The sequence below is a fragment of the Akebia trifoliata genome, chromosome 3 (genome assembly GCF_017979445.1).
Source record: "Akebia trifoliata isolate Shusen 1 chromosome 3, ASM1797944v1, whole genome shotgun sequence".
Lineage (NCBI taxonomy): Eukaryota > Viridiplantae > Streptophyta > Magnoliopsida > Ranunculales > Lardizabalaceae > Akebia > Akebia trifoliata.
The window spans coordinates 6,615,269-6,628,542 of NC_141377.1; the positions used below are offsets into that span (position 1 = coordinate 6,615,269).

Consider the following 13,274-nt stretch of genomic DNA (forward strand, 5'->3'; position numbering starts at 1 on the left):
TTTAAAAGAAAATCATCTTTAATTCTTAATCACAAGTTGCACACACCACATAACTCATTTTGAGGCTAAAAGAAGCTAGGTCATTTTCATTCCATGAGAATGGGCCCATAATCATAAAGCTAATACTTTTTCAAAACTTATTTCCTAAAGGCAAAACATGGTAGGGTCTCTTTTCTCAATAAGGTGACCCTCCTAGTTTAAGTTGATATTAAAAGCCCCCTCATTCAAAGGGTACAAAATCGTTGCTTAATCAAAATTTTCTATTTTCTTTTATTTCTCTAAAATGATCATATTTTTCTAGGTTACCGTCATTTGATGGAGAGAGGGAGTACCTAACACCTTCTCTTCTCTCTAACTGAACCCTTACCTAGATCCTAGGTGCATTAATGTCATAATCTATACGATAGTCACTATGAGGTTAAAATGATATTTTTTATAGAAAATAATTTCCAAGTGACCATTCACACTATTTATAAAAAAGAACGGTGGTGACCCCAAATCCTTCTAGAAGTGATCTTCAGATTCGAAAAATCACGTATCTTCATCTTTTTTTTTTTTGTTTACAAAAGTCACTTAAATTAAGTGGATGCAATTGACCATTTCATGTGCAAAGAGACCAACCCTTTGGAAAACTTGACCAGGGATTTCTAGGGTGCCAAGAAAGTTGAAATGTTCAATTGTCGATGAATTGACTTCATACTCCATATTATTTTATCAATTTGATCATTTGGCTAGCTACACAATAAGGAGTCACAGTCACTATGATTGTAATTATTAAAAGTTAATTACGAACCTTAAGAAAGATTTAATCTAAAAATTAACTATTTAATTTAACTATCCTGATTATTTTATTAATTCACATCACTTCTCATTATCTTTTAATTCACATCACTTCTCATTAGGATTTTTTTCTTGACAAGTTGTCAAACACGATGGTATTTTTGTCATTTTAGTAGTCTCTTGTAAAAGAATTTGTTAATGGTGTATGTCATCCGTTTGAAAATGCAAGGGTTATCTGAAGTATTCACCAAAGCAGTGAGGGGTATGTCTAAACTACCATTTTTTTCTTTGAATGCTGGAATCTCATATGGCACTTCTTGACGTGAAAGTGTATAGGAATCATAAATACTTTTCATTGAGATACGAGTAAAAGGTACCTATGGTTACTATTCCATTTCACATCAAGAAGTGCGATATGAGGTTCCAGCTTGATGTCACTCCCAAACCACTCTTTTTCTTTCTTTCTTTTTGGGAGTTCAACTAAAACCTATGATGTTGAATGTTTTTTTTTCACTCATATCTCACTCAAAGGCTTCTCTATCCATGTACACACATTCCTTTCGGCAAAGTGTGAATCGATGTTAATTTTAAAGTCACTCCAACATTTTTTTACAATATTTTATATTAATGATAAACTGAGATAATAAATATAAAAAAAAGTCACTGGAAATTCACTCACTGACTTGGATGTGTGTCTGGAATCATGGATCTTTTCCTTGTGTGTATCCCAAAAAAAAGATGTATGAATCTGTGCACATACCACATCAGTGAGTCAAATATCGACTAATCTTTTTTATTTAGTCGGTTTATGGAGACTCAATATTTTATTTTCCTGACAGATGGCTATTGACCAAGCACAAGTGGCATTTAATGAACTTGGAACTCTATTTAAAGTTTAAACGATGAAGTTGTTGAAGTTAAACTGCCCAAGAAAAGCATCTTAAAAAGAGAGAAAGAGAGACTATGGAAGAGCTAGATGAAGTGAAGGTACATGGGATGTGGTGTAGTACTTATTCCAAGAGGGTTGAATTAGCCCTTAAAATTAAGGGCATACCCTATGAGTATGTGGAAGAAGATTTGATGAACAAGAGTGAATTGCTCCTCCTTTATAATCCTCTTCACAAGAAGGTCCCTATACTTGTACATAACGGAAGACCTATTTCCGAGTCGCTTGTCATCCTCGAGTACATCGATGAGAACTGGAACAATTTTCCTCGGCTACTTCCAGAGGAACCTTACCAAAGAGCCCAGGTCCGTTTCTGGGCCAATTTTATCCAACAACAGGTACGGATGCGCGATTTATTCACTCCTCTTTTGGGTAGTCAAAACATTTAAAATTATTTATTAAAATACTTTAGTTTTTTTTTTAATAATTATAAAATCTTATCATAAGGTGAATTAGTAGATACTCAACCACAAACTGTTATTTTATGTAGATATCAAACAATTAAATTATTAAAAAATAATTATTTTAAATAAAAAATACCGAATAGTTCACTTGGTTTCAAAATATTGGGGGAATCATTTTGAATGATGGGCTCAGTCAATGTGATGGATGATACTCGCCCCTTGCCTTCAAGATAAGGATGACTTTGTTAATGTGATGTCTTTTTTTTTTTTTTTCCTCTCAGGCTCCCCGTTGCTTGCCACGTCAAGCATACAAGGGTAGTTTGGTAACTAACAAGAGTACTTTTGTAAATTAAAAATGTCAAAAATTTCCACTATAATCCGGATAACCTGACTCCCCCATATGGCATACTCAAAATACTCTCCCGACATAACATGTGCTAGAATCATAGATTTTATGCATCGGGATACATATATGCACATCTTCATAAATGTGTATCCCGAGGAATAAAGATCTATGGTTCTATCACATGTCACGTGGGGAGAGTATTTTGAGTATGCCATGTGGAGGAGTCTGAAAATCCTTACTCGTAAAGATATATTTATTGAAAAGAGTCGTGATAATATGACGCCCACTTTCACCTATGCCCCATCATAGAACCATAGATCATTTGCCTTGGGATAAACAGAAAGATTCATGGTTCTACGTATCTCAAAACTACCCATGTTAAGCTTCGCGCAATAGGTCAATCAGAGAAAGCATTGACTTCCATACGAAATCCCATATTAACTTTCCAGTAATTATTAATGCTTGTAAATCCATGGATACAGTTGTTCCAGAGCCTCAGCTCAGTTATCACACAAGAAGGGCAAGAACAGGAGAAAGCATTGAAAGAGTTATATGAGAACATGAGGATTGTGGAAGAGGGAATGAAGGGCATCTTTCCTGACTTCAAACCCTCTTTCGACGATCAAAAGACTCCGGCATTTCTGACGATTGCCATGAGTGCAATATTGGGTACTTACAAAGCTATTGAAGAAGCCACTGGTTTGAAGATTATTGATCCACAAATAAATCCATTGATCTTCTCATGGGTGACTGCTCTCAATGACCTTCCTGTGTCCAAAGAATGTCTCCCTCCTCATGAAATACTGGTGCCATTTATCAGGCACTTTAGACAGAGTATACTCTTCAAGCATCCAAAACTTGATCAAAAGCAGTAGGAACAGGAGAAATAATTGTGATCAAGTTGAATAGTTTTTGGTATTTATGTCTTTCTAGTAGTCATAGTTCTATAACCACTATTTGTAATTCCTATGTGTAGATCAGTAGATGCTCTTTATTTGCTTTATCCATACTTTCAAGTGTTTCCATCACATGCACCTTATTGTCCCAGATTTTTTTGGTTAAGTTATTTTTTTTCATTTTTCAAAAAACCAAAATGCATATATCATAGTTGCTAAATGAACGATAAATACAAGTCACGACATAATCTACAAAAAAATTTGGAATCTCAACTTTCTTGACATTCCATCAAGAATATGCTGCACTAGGGGCAAGTCCAATACTATTCCATAGGATCCCTATCATCCCTGGGCATTGAAGTGTAGGTAATAACAATGTCAATAATCTGTGGATTCCATTTCCGAATAAAGTATCTGACGTGGGTATTGACAGTGACTATGATTGATTGTTGTGCCTTCAGTGGTTCTGCTTTTCGTCTGATGGTACTGATGGATCTAAGTATGCTTGTGGCAGTGTAGGAAGATTTTCAGTCGTCCTGCAATGGGGGGAAAATGTAGTGCCCTGTACTAATGGTATTCTTGAATGCATTGTGGCACATTTGTAAACGATAAATCATGCAAGTTATATAATAAAAGAATGGGTCAAGTCTATGATATAGGGAAATGTGTTCTTGAAAGATAGAATGCATTTTTGTTTCATAAATAAAAGGAATGATAGATTCCTCCTTCTATGATTTCCATTTCTGTGTTACTAACATAAAATTAGAAGCTTATTGTCGCATATCACCAAATGCAAAAAATTAATGAGTGATTAAACTAATTCTATCTAAGCAAATATATAGGAATGTAATATTAATCAGAAAGTAAAACCCCGATGATAGAATTGTCGACAAAGTTTTGAGAATATAGTACCAATAAACAAAGAGTCTGAAACCAACTCAAGGCAGAAAAAAAAAAATACTCATGCATAACACACTTAAAACACCTAACAAGATTTTGCCATGAATCACCCCTTATAGAACATTTAAAAAACCACCGGAACCGGACTAAAAATTAGAAGAGGTTTCTGCTCTCATCTTTTAGCTCTTTGAGGTTTGCTTTTCCTTGGCTTTCTGGATCTTCAACACCTTCTTCACAATCTTCTGCTCTTCCACCAAGAAGGCCCGAATGATCCTACATACACCAAAAAACAGGCCAACATAAGTTGGTACCCCCCAAGGCAGCAGTGTCCAGATCACAAAGAAAAACTAATACTGAAGAAAAAAATGATAATCATGTACCTTTCCCTGACTGCACTTCCAGATAATACACCACCATAAGCACGGTTCACGGTCCTCCTGTTCCTTGACAATCTAGACCTCTTGTACTCAGTAGGTCTCAAATGAGGAATCTGAAGCCAGAGTGATGAAACACTTGATCAGGACTGAGATCATTCACAGAGAAGTAGATAGACACTTATATGTGAAATCATTTGAAGGCTTGTGTGGTGTAGAAATCGAAACACAAGAAAGATAAATTTCACCCATACAACTTGCAAATAAGTATTGTAATACTAGCAAACGAATATTTATATGAAATTGGCAAACACCAAAGGTTCAGTCTTTGATAATGAATAGATACCCATCCACAAATTATCAAAGGTTTGACAAAACATGTAGGAGTGGAATACAGCAAAAACTGGAAGAAAGTGAGACAAAACAGGAAACTAGGCATACTAATTCAGTTTATTTGTTGTTAGAAAAATGGTCAAACAAAGGTACTCCACCAAAAATGATCACTGAGTAAAACCCAAAACAGTCTCACTAGTGTGAAACAGTGGTCTGGTGTATGTTTACGCCATGTTTGGATTGAGACAAATAGAGGGAAGAGAAAAGAAAATAAATGAGTCCCACTCCATTTCTCTTGTTTAGATTGTTAAGGTGGGGGGTGGGGGAGAAGAGAAAAAAAAAAGGTGAGTTTTCTCTCTCCAAAAATAGAGAGGAGGAGAGAAACCATTTTAAAATATTTAATAATTCCAACTCTGCCCCTAGATCTCTTTTAAGATATTTTAAAATTCCAAAGTTGTCCCAGGTTCTCCTGTGTCAATCCAAACATGGTGGAGAGAAATTGAGTATGTCTTCTCTTCTCTAAAAGAGTTTCTCTTCCCTCCACTTCTCTCAATCCAAACATAGCCTTAATGTTTTGATATAACAGCTCTCTAAATATATATAAGCTAAGGATGCACCCCAACTTTTACTTATTACATCCCAATTAAACATTAAAACACACTTTTCAAACATTACCAAGGTTTGGCTCAAATTATAATCTCAACATTACAAAACATTATAGCACTCATTCTAACAATTTTCAATGGTTGCTTACAACTGTCATTAGGCTCATAAAAATCCTAAACCCAAAAAATAGACATCTAGCAACCAAAAAAAAAAAAAAAACCAGAGATCTTCTATTGGCATCCCAACTCTTACTTATCCATGACCATTCACGTATTTTCTTATTTTTAATTGGGGTCTAATAAGTAAAAGTTGGGGTGCCAATAGCAACTCTCTATATTTAACTTGCAAAACTTCTACACATGGACAGTAACACAGACATGAATCAAGAACGCAAGAAAGATCAAGTCAAAGAGAAAAGAGTGAACATAATAAATAGATCAACAGGTTAACTTGTGTTTGCGACTACATGTTAAAGTCATCCAACATAGCTGGTAAACACCCAGTTTAACCAATGTGCATTGCCAATATGTAATATTAATCCCCAAATATCAAACCTGTTCACCTTAACCCAAGTATACACTCCATATATAATATATATAACTAAATCAGTATTACATATATAAGACTCTAAATACCCATGCAAACATACACTTTGGAATTGGCACAACATGTAATGCAAATCTGTAAAGGTCATCAAGGAAAGATAAGTTTAAGTTCAATCACCACCAAATAATTTTTTTTTCTTATGACGTAGCGCTTTGACCAACACCAAAAATTTAAAACCTGCACAGTCTAATCAAATTTAAACAATTTTCTTGGTGCACCGAGCCAATTGCTTTAACCTAAACCCTACATCAACAAACAGGGCCTCACCTAGGTGATTCCTTCAATTTCTATACACAAGAGCATCACAAAAAACCAATTATAGAGCAGAACAACTTTCACTTATTAATTCAAACCAGAAACCCTAATGCAACAACCAAGAGTAAAATAAACACTAAAACCTCAACCAATAGCCAAGCAAACACTAAAACCTAATGCATCAACAAACAGTAAGATAAACCCAAATCCAAATTTTCAATTTTCTAAAAGATAGTGTCTATATACGCTTGGATCAAAGGTATAAATATTATCAAAACAAAGTGATGGTTAAACCATAAACCAACAAACAAGCTTTAATCAAATGTATATAATGATGTCATATCGTACCCCTTGGATTCTCTTTCCTGTAACAGGGCACTTCGGTCCGCTAGCCCTCTTCTTAGTGGTCTGGTAGACAAGCTTTCCACCTACATTTCAATAAGCAATAAAACACATTAAGAAGAAACAAAACTCCAGAGACGAAATGAAACAAAATAAACATCACATACCAAGAAAAGTTTAAGATAAAGCATCAAATCAAAGTGCATTCTACACAACACATTTGTTCATAGTGGAAACTATGAACTACAGTTTCCTAAAAGAAAACTAGGGTTTCAATTAATAAACTCTGTTACAGATGAAAATTTCGTACAAAACCCAAAAAAAATTATTAAAATTTAAAAGCAGATTAAAAAAAACCAAAAATCACAGAAATGATGGCGTTAGCACCAAAGGGTTACATTACCATAACGAGAATACTAATCAAATTGAGCATATAAGAAGATGAACTAGGGTTTTACACCATTAAAAAAAGATCAACGAAACCAAAAAAAATAGTAGAAATGAAGGTGTTAGCATTGAGCAATTACATTACCATAAGAAGAATACAAATCAAATTGAAAATAAAAAGGAAGGAGTAGGGTCTGATGAAATTATGGTTCATGTGGGCTAGGGTTTTACAAGTTTGGGAATCGAATCGAATCAAATCGAATGGAATCTAGTCGAGAATAGAAAAGATACCAGGGGTCTTGACCACCCTCGTCTGGTTTGATTTGGTGGCATAACTATGCCGCTTTCGATACGTTAACCTCTGAACCATCTTCTCTCACTCACTCTCTCTCTCTCTCTCGAGGTCCCTTCGCCGCACAGAATTAACAGAGGCGCCAACAGTGGAGGAAGAGTTGAATAAAAAGGGCTTCGAAGTCTCGAATGCCCTAGATCCTACGGTTAGGATTCATTTTTATCAACGGTGAGATTCAGCCATGCATTCTGAAGGAAGATTATATGATGTCGGCGCGCTCTTAGTAAAAATTGGTGTAGCAATAGAAGCTCTCTATTTTTAATTATCAAACACGTTTTCCATTCATGGGTTACTCTGTTTGGCGACTCTTGACTATCGTCCATTGACGAGACCGAGTTGTCTCGGACGGGTCAGCTCGTATTGGACGAGTCAACTCGTATTAGACGAGACAACCCCTTTAACTCAGTTTGGAATGATTGATTTACATATATAATTCTTTTAATAAAATAAGATATATTGGAAGATGTTTTGTCATAAAATCATATTTTATTTTCATAATAAGTATTTAACATCTAAAAAAATTAATTATTCTAATCAAAATCCCAGTTGACTCGATTGAGATTTTCAAAGTATTGTTTGAGATATCTTGTTTACCTTGCAAGATGATGTGATTGTTTAGACACATTGTATATTTGTATCGTTGTTGAACAGTATTGAGATGACTCGGGTGAATCATCTTGAGATCGGACAAGATTTAAAACCATGTTTCCATCTCATCTCCAAAGTCCGAACACCGACCAATATGACTCAAACAAGTCAAACCGATTTAAAATGTAAATTTTTATTAATAATTATTATTATTCTGTTTTAAACAGAATTAGTAGATGTTCAATCACATAATCTCATTTATCTGACAATCGTTGAACATCTTAGGGTTTCTTTGCAATTTCTAACAAAGTCATCGTAGTTATACAGAATTGGGTCCTCGTTGCAATTGATCTTTGGGAAACAAATTAGTTTGATTAATTATTTAGATTGGTTTGAACATATTGGTTAAATTGGACCAATTAATTGACATGATTAAGGAGGTTGGATAAATGCAATTTGGGAATTCCCCAGTGTTCCAGCCAGATTAGTTTACATGTTGCTTGTGTAACATTGATCCTGATATGATTTAGTCTACTTGTTATTTATCCGACACCAGTACAACTCTATCTTGATGTAGTAAATCTTTTAAATTTGATTTTGTGATAATTATTTTGGATTATAATGTTAAAATAATTATCACAAAATAAAATCTTAACACAATTAAAAAAGGACAATTAAAATTCTTTTCGAAAGAGGATCACTTTGGATCATACCACTGCTAATGAATGTTTCTATATTAAAATGTTTTTAATGAAATTATAACTAAAACATGTATAAATTGAAAATGAATTTCAGAGGTAAAGGAAGCTCAATTGACCAATATTTTAAAAATCAGACCAATTGATGGTCTTGCTAGATTCGATTGAATGAATCATGAATTTTATTATTATTATTATTATTATCTTTTTATGAATATAAATATAGGTATTTTGTGTTACGTAAAACTCATCCGGGACTCGCTCTTCCATTTTATATTTTAAAAACTGTGAGACAAACAATAAAAAGGTGGATTTGCAAATCTGACCCTCAGGTAATATAAGATAAATCGTGTAACAAATATAGCCTTTGATTTCATCCAATATATAAAATAGCTAGAGTTTGTCCATGCCTATGACAAAGACATCCTCTTTGGGATTAAGGGTGTAAAAGTAAAAAATTAATAAAGTTGGAGGAATATGATTAAAACCTTTGAAATTAAAGAGGTAAAAGAGAAAAAATAATAAAGTTTGAGGTATTATTAACAATGAGGGAGAAGAGAAAAGACAATAAAATGGGTTAAAGGGAAAAAAGAGGAAAAATAGTAAAGTTTGAAAGGGTATTAGTGAAAAATGGAATAAAAAAAAAATATAAACAGTAAAATTTGAAAGATATTGTTGAAAAGTATGAGAGAAGAAGAAAGACAATAAAGTTAAATGAGGTGAAGAGGAAAAGATAGTGTGAACCTCATTTCATTATTTATATCTCATAATTGTAAATAGCATGAGGCTCACTGTTATACTGTATATAGACTAGAGTCCGTCCATGTCGTGCCTACAACACAGACATCTTCTTTAAAGGTTAAGGGGGTAAAAGAAGAAAAATAATAAAATGGGAGGAGTATTATTAAAAAAAATTGAGGTTGAAAGGGCAAAAGACGAAAAATAGTAAAGTTAGAAGAGTATTATTTAAAAAGGGAAGGGAGTAAAGGAAAGCAATAAAGTGAGGTCATGGTAAATGAAGGGACATTTATCTCCTACAAGTGGGTCCTATCGTTTCGTTTTATTATATAAATATTAGAATCATATTTTGATATGTTATATAGTATTGGACTAAAATTGGTAACTATTGTACGTGATAAGTCACATCCTTTTTAAGGGACCATGTCACCATGCTAGACACCACCAATGATTTTTTTGGAGGTTGAGAAATAATATAGAATAACACAAAAAAGAAATGAAATTCAACAATCATACATGCATCCTTTGTGTAATACAAGTCCTAAATGCGTAATAAAGTACATGTCCTTTCCAAATCGATTCTCAAGACATAATTTCTTTGGATCCAAACTGTGAGGGCTTTTTTAGGGCTTCTACTCCTTGAGATGTGAGCTGTCTCTTGAAGTCAAGCTCGATCTTAATCTCACGGCATCTTCCTATTTACAAGTTGGTTTGACTCTCTTCTACTCTTTTGTGATTTCTAGGATGATATAATACAAGAATGATAGGGTCCTGGTATGGTGCCTGTCAAAAATCCTACAAAGTTTAAGTATCTATTAGTGAAAATGTAAAATGGGTCAAACGGAAAAGATAATTAATAGTAGAGTTGCAAAGAGATATTCATTATGTAAAACTAGAGATAATCTAAATTCTCCACCCCTCTTAGTCTTAAGGATGAGGTTTTTATAACTGAAATCCAGAGACAGATGTCACCACATTGATGGTGTAGGTATAAGATGAGATCGGTAGTTTGAGATACACTTGAGTGATTTGGGAGATGTGTCCATCACTTGTAATCAAGCATTTGAGTTGGATTTTTAGTGTCTTAGTGCATTAAGTACTTAGTTGTTACATTTCACTATTTGGAGGTGGGTGAGTCAATACATGTCACATTCACCTTTACTTAAGTAATTATTTATGAATATCGTCATAAATGAGGAGATTTGGCACATGAGAGTGCTTTGATTGCATTGAATTCTTTGGCTCATTATAATTGAGATATTTGACTGAACTCACAAATCAACCAGTTTTTGAGATTTTACCGAATTGATGTGACCTTTGATTTTAAGCCCGATTTATGTTTCTATCATTTAGACTAACCCACTGTGGAAACTTTCACATCATATCTTTGATTCACTAGCCTATTCGATTAATATTGTCATGTTAACTAACTGGGTGAATGAGGGTGGGATCACATGCTTCTTATTGACCGTTCAGAACCTCATTCAAGTATTAAATCTAGCATTGATAAATACTTTTTTTTTTTTTGTTTGTTGTTATCCTTTGGAATTGGTAGCTTTAGTTCTGTATTTTGCCCTGGCCCTACTCAATCTTTAGGGACACATGTCCTCATCATAAAACATGCCAAAAATGGTCTCCAGACAAACTATTAATATAAATAATAAACTACCCTAAACTAACAAATATAAGTATAAATTAAATGGATAAACCCAAAATAGGCTAATAGTCAGGTTCAAGTTTGATCATTTGTATGTCTAGTAGAGTTTGCCACATTAATGGCTTCAATTCATACTTAGATTTGCCCAACCAACATCAATTTGATTGGTTCTTTTTGGGGTCCCTTGATTGAAGTAGCATCAATTCATACTTAAATCTGCCCTTTGACATAGCCATGAAAATCACTTTTTTTCTCCTTATATGGTGTGGATTGTTGGTGGTTATTAGCTTAAAGTCAGAAGGACAAAATTAATGGTTATATCATAATCAAAACAAGTTGATAAATGTGACTTAAAAGACTGTTTACCTACAATGTGCAAAAGGTCATATATAAATTGTATTTTATGAAACAAACAAAACAATAGGTATAAGGGGATTCTTGGATGTTATGGGTTCTGTTTGGAGTCGTTCAAACTGAACTTGTTTTCATTGCGTCGACAGTCATCATTTTAATATGTTTGGTTTGATCAATGCTTTAGATCATACACTCAATGCTTGTATGTTAAAAGGAATTTTTTTTTTATTCCCTTGTGTAAAAGGAGATTCTTTCAATTTTTTCATGAAAAAATTATGCAATTTTGAAAGATAAAAAATTATGCAATTTTGAAAGATTTTATTATGATATTTATATACTTATTACAAAATTTAAATTAAAATAATATTTTTTTGTTATTTTTCATGTCATTCAAACAATAAAATAATTTTCCGCGAAATTTTACATGATGTGATCAAATGGTGGCAAAGGATTTGCCTAGAAAATCCTTTGTCTTGCCCTACAAAATTTTCCCTGCAATCAAACACTCCCTTAGTAAAAATTGAATTTAGAAAATTTCAGGAATATATTGGTTGGTCAATCCCTACAGCTGAGTTTTAGTAGTGCATCTAAAAAAAAAAAGTTATGGTATTTCTCAAAGGGTATTTTAGAAACACCCCCTATACAATTGGTGATATTAGATTTACCCCTTTGCAAAATATGAGATTAGGTTTACCCCCTTGACTGTAATTCAACCTTGCATTTTCTTGATGATTTAATGGTGAAATTTTAATTTTAATTTTCAAAATACTCTTGAAATACTTAAATTACTAAATCAAAATATGGAAAAATCAAAATTTCATAGTTAAATCATCAAGAAAAAACAACATTGACATATGGTCATGGGGGTGAACCTAATCTTGTCTTTTGCAAGGGGTAAATCTAATATCACCAATTTTACAGTAGGGTGTTTCTAAAATAGCATTTTCTCAAATAAAAACCTTGGTTTTAATAATTTTATATTTTTTCGTCAAAACTAAATGAGTCTATTTTCTACGTTATCATGACTTAATGTTTTTTTTAGCATTTTTCGAGATATGAATTTCCTAAGATCGAAGGTCGACTTGCTAAGTGAATAACTATTATTTTTTTACCATGATAAATTGTAAGAAGACTCAAAGGGTAGTCTTCCTTTCCATATTTGAATTATCTTATTAAATTCTCATCCTTGGATTCTAGATTGGGTTTGACCATGGATCATGGCCTAAGTTGCGGATCTCAAGAATTTGGCTATGACAGATTATGAGACTTAGAATTGATTATTAACCCTCATAATCAATTATGAATATACTTACAAAACTATCTCTTATTTATGGATCCTCCAATAGGGCTGCAACCTGGGAAGGTTGGCCAGAACTTAACCTAGGCTCAACCTGATTGATGGGCAAGCCTGGACCAAGATATGTAGAAGATGAGTTGAGCTTGAGTTAGAATATCTCAATCTGACATCAATTCGGGTTGAGGGTTCGAGCAACCCAACTCAACCCGAACCTAATGTTATATACTAATATATAAATATTCGTATATTAGTTATAGATTTTTAATTTAACTTTGTTATTCCATCTTATTATTATGACTTGTGAACAATTGGATATCATTAAAGTTGGTTTAGTATGATTTTTCTAAATATTCTCTCGATGATGGATTTGGAGTTTGTAAACGATTTTATTTACTAATGATTTTATTTTTAAAGT

The 13,274-nt window shown here is 33.3% G+C and overlaps 2 protein-coding genes across 2 annotated transcripts; one reads left to right on the top strand and one right to left on the bottom strand.

The window, feature by feature from the left end:
* The first annotated feature begins 1,674 nt into the window (after positions 1 to 1,674).
* Positions 1,675 to 3,504, top strand: LOC147405784 (glutathione S-transferase U10-like). Its single transcript, XM_086433634.1, has 2 exons — positions 1,675 to 2,064; positions 2,959 to 3,504. The coding sequence occupies exons 1-2, from the start codon at positions 1,744 to 1,746 to the stop codon at positions 3,349 to 3,351; spliced, it is 714 nt and encodes a 237-aa protein (XP_086289760.1). The 5' UTR covers positions 1,675 to 1,743; the 3' UTR covers positions 3,352 to 3,504.
* Positions 3,505 to 4,192: 688 nt separating this feature from the next.
* Positions 4,193 to 7,630, bottom strand: LOC147405785 (large ribosomal subunit protein eL34). The gene is made up of 4 exons (XM_086433636.1): positions 7,467 to 7,630; positions 6,795 to 6,874; positions 4,653 to 4,762; positions 4,193 to 4,545 (listed from the first exon to the last, which is right to left on the bottom strand). The coding sequence occupies exons 1-4, from the start codon at positions 7,543 to 7,545 to the stop codon at positions 4,452 to 4,454; spliced, it is 363 nt and encodes a 120-aa protein (XP_086289762.1). The 5' UTR covers positions 7,546 to 7,630; the 3' UTR covers positions 4,193 to 4,451.
* Between the last annotated feature and the right edge of the window lie 5,644 nt (positions 7,631 to 13,274).

Bases quoted from the DNA above. Each gene is read 5' to 3' on its own strand.
- LOC147405784 (XM_086433634.1), top strand. From the start codon at position 1,744: ATGGAAGAGCTAGATGAAGTGAAGGTACATGGGATGTGGTGTAGTACT. The intron at 2,065-2,958 runs GTACGGATGCGC...CCATGGATACAG, and splicing joins CCAATTTTATCCAACAACAG to TTGTTCCAGAGCCTCAGCTC.
- LOC147405785 (XM_086433636.1), bottom strand. From the start codon at position 7,545: ATGGTTCAGAGGTTAACGTATCGAAAGCGGCATAGTTATGCCACCAAA. The intron at 6,875-7,466 runs GTATCTTTTCTA...ATTGAAATGTAG, and splicing joins GAGGGTGGTCAAGACCCCTG to GTGGAAAGCTTGTCTACCAG. The intron at 4,763-6,794 runs GTACGATATGAC...CTCTGGCTTCAG, and splicing joins CAGGAAAGAGAATCCAAGGG to ATTCCTCATTTGAGACCTAC.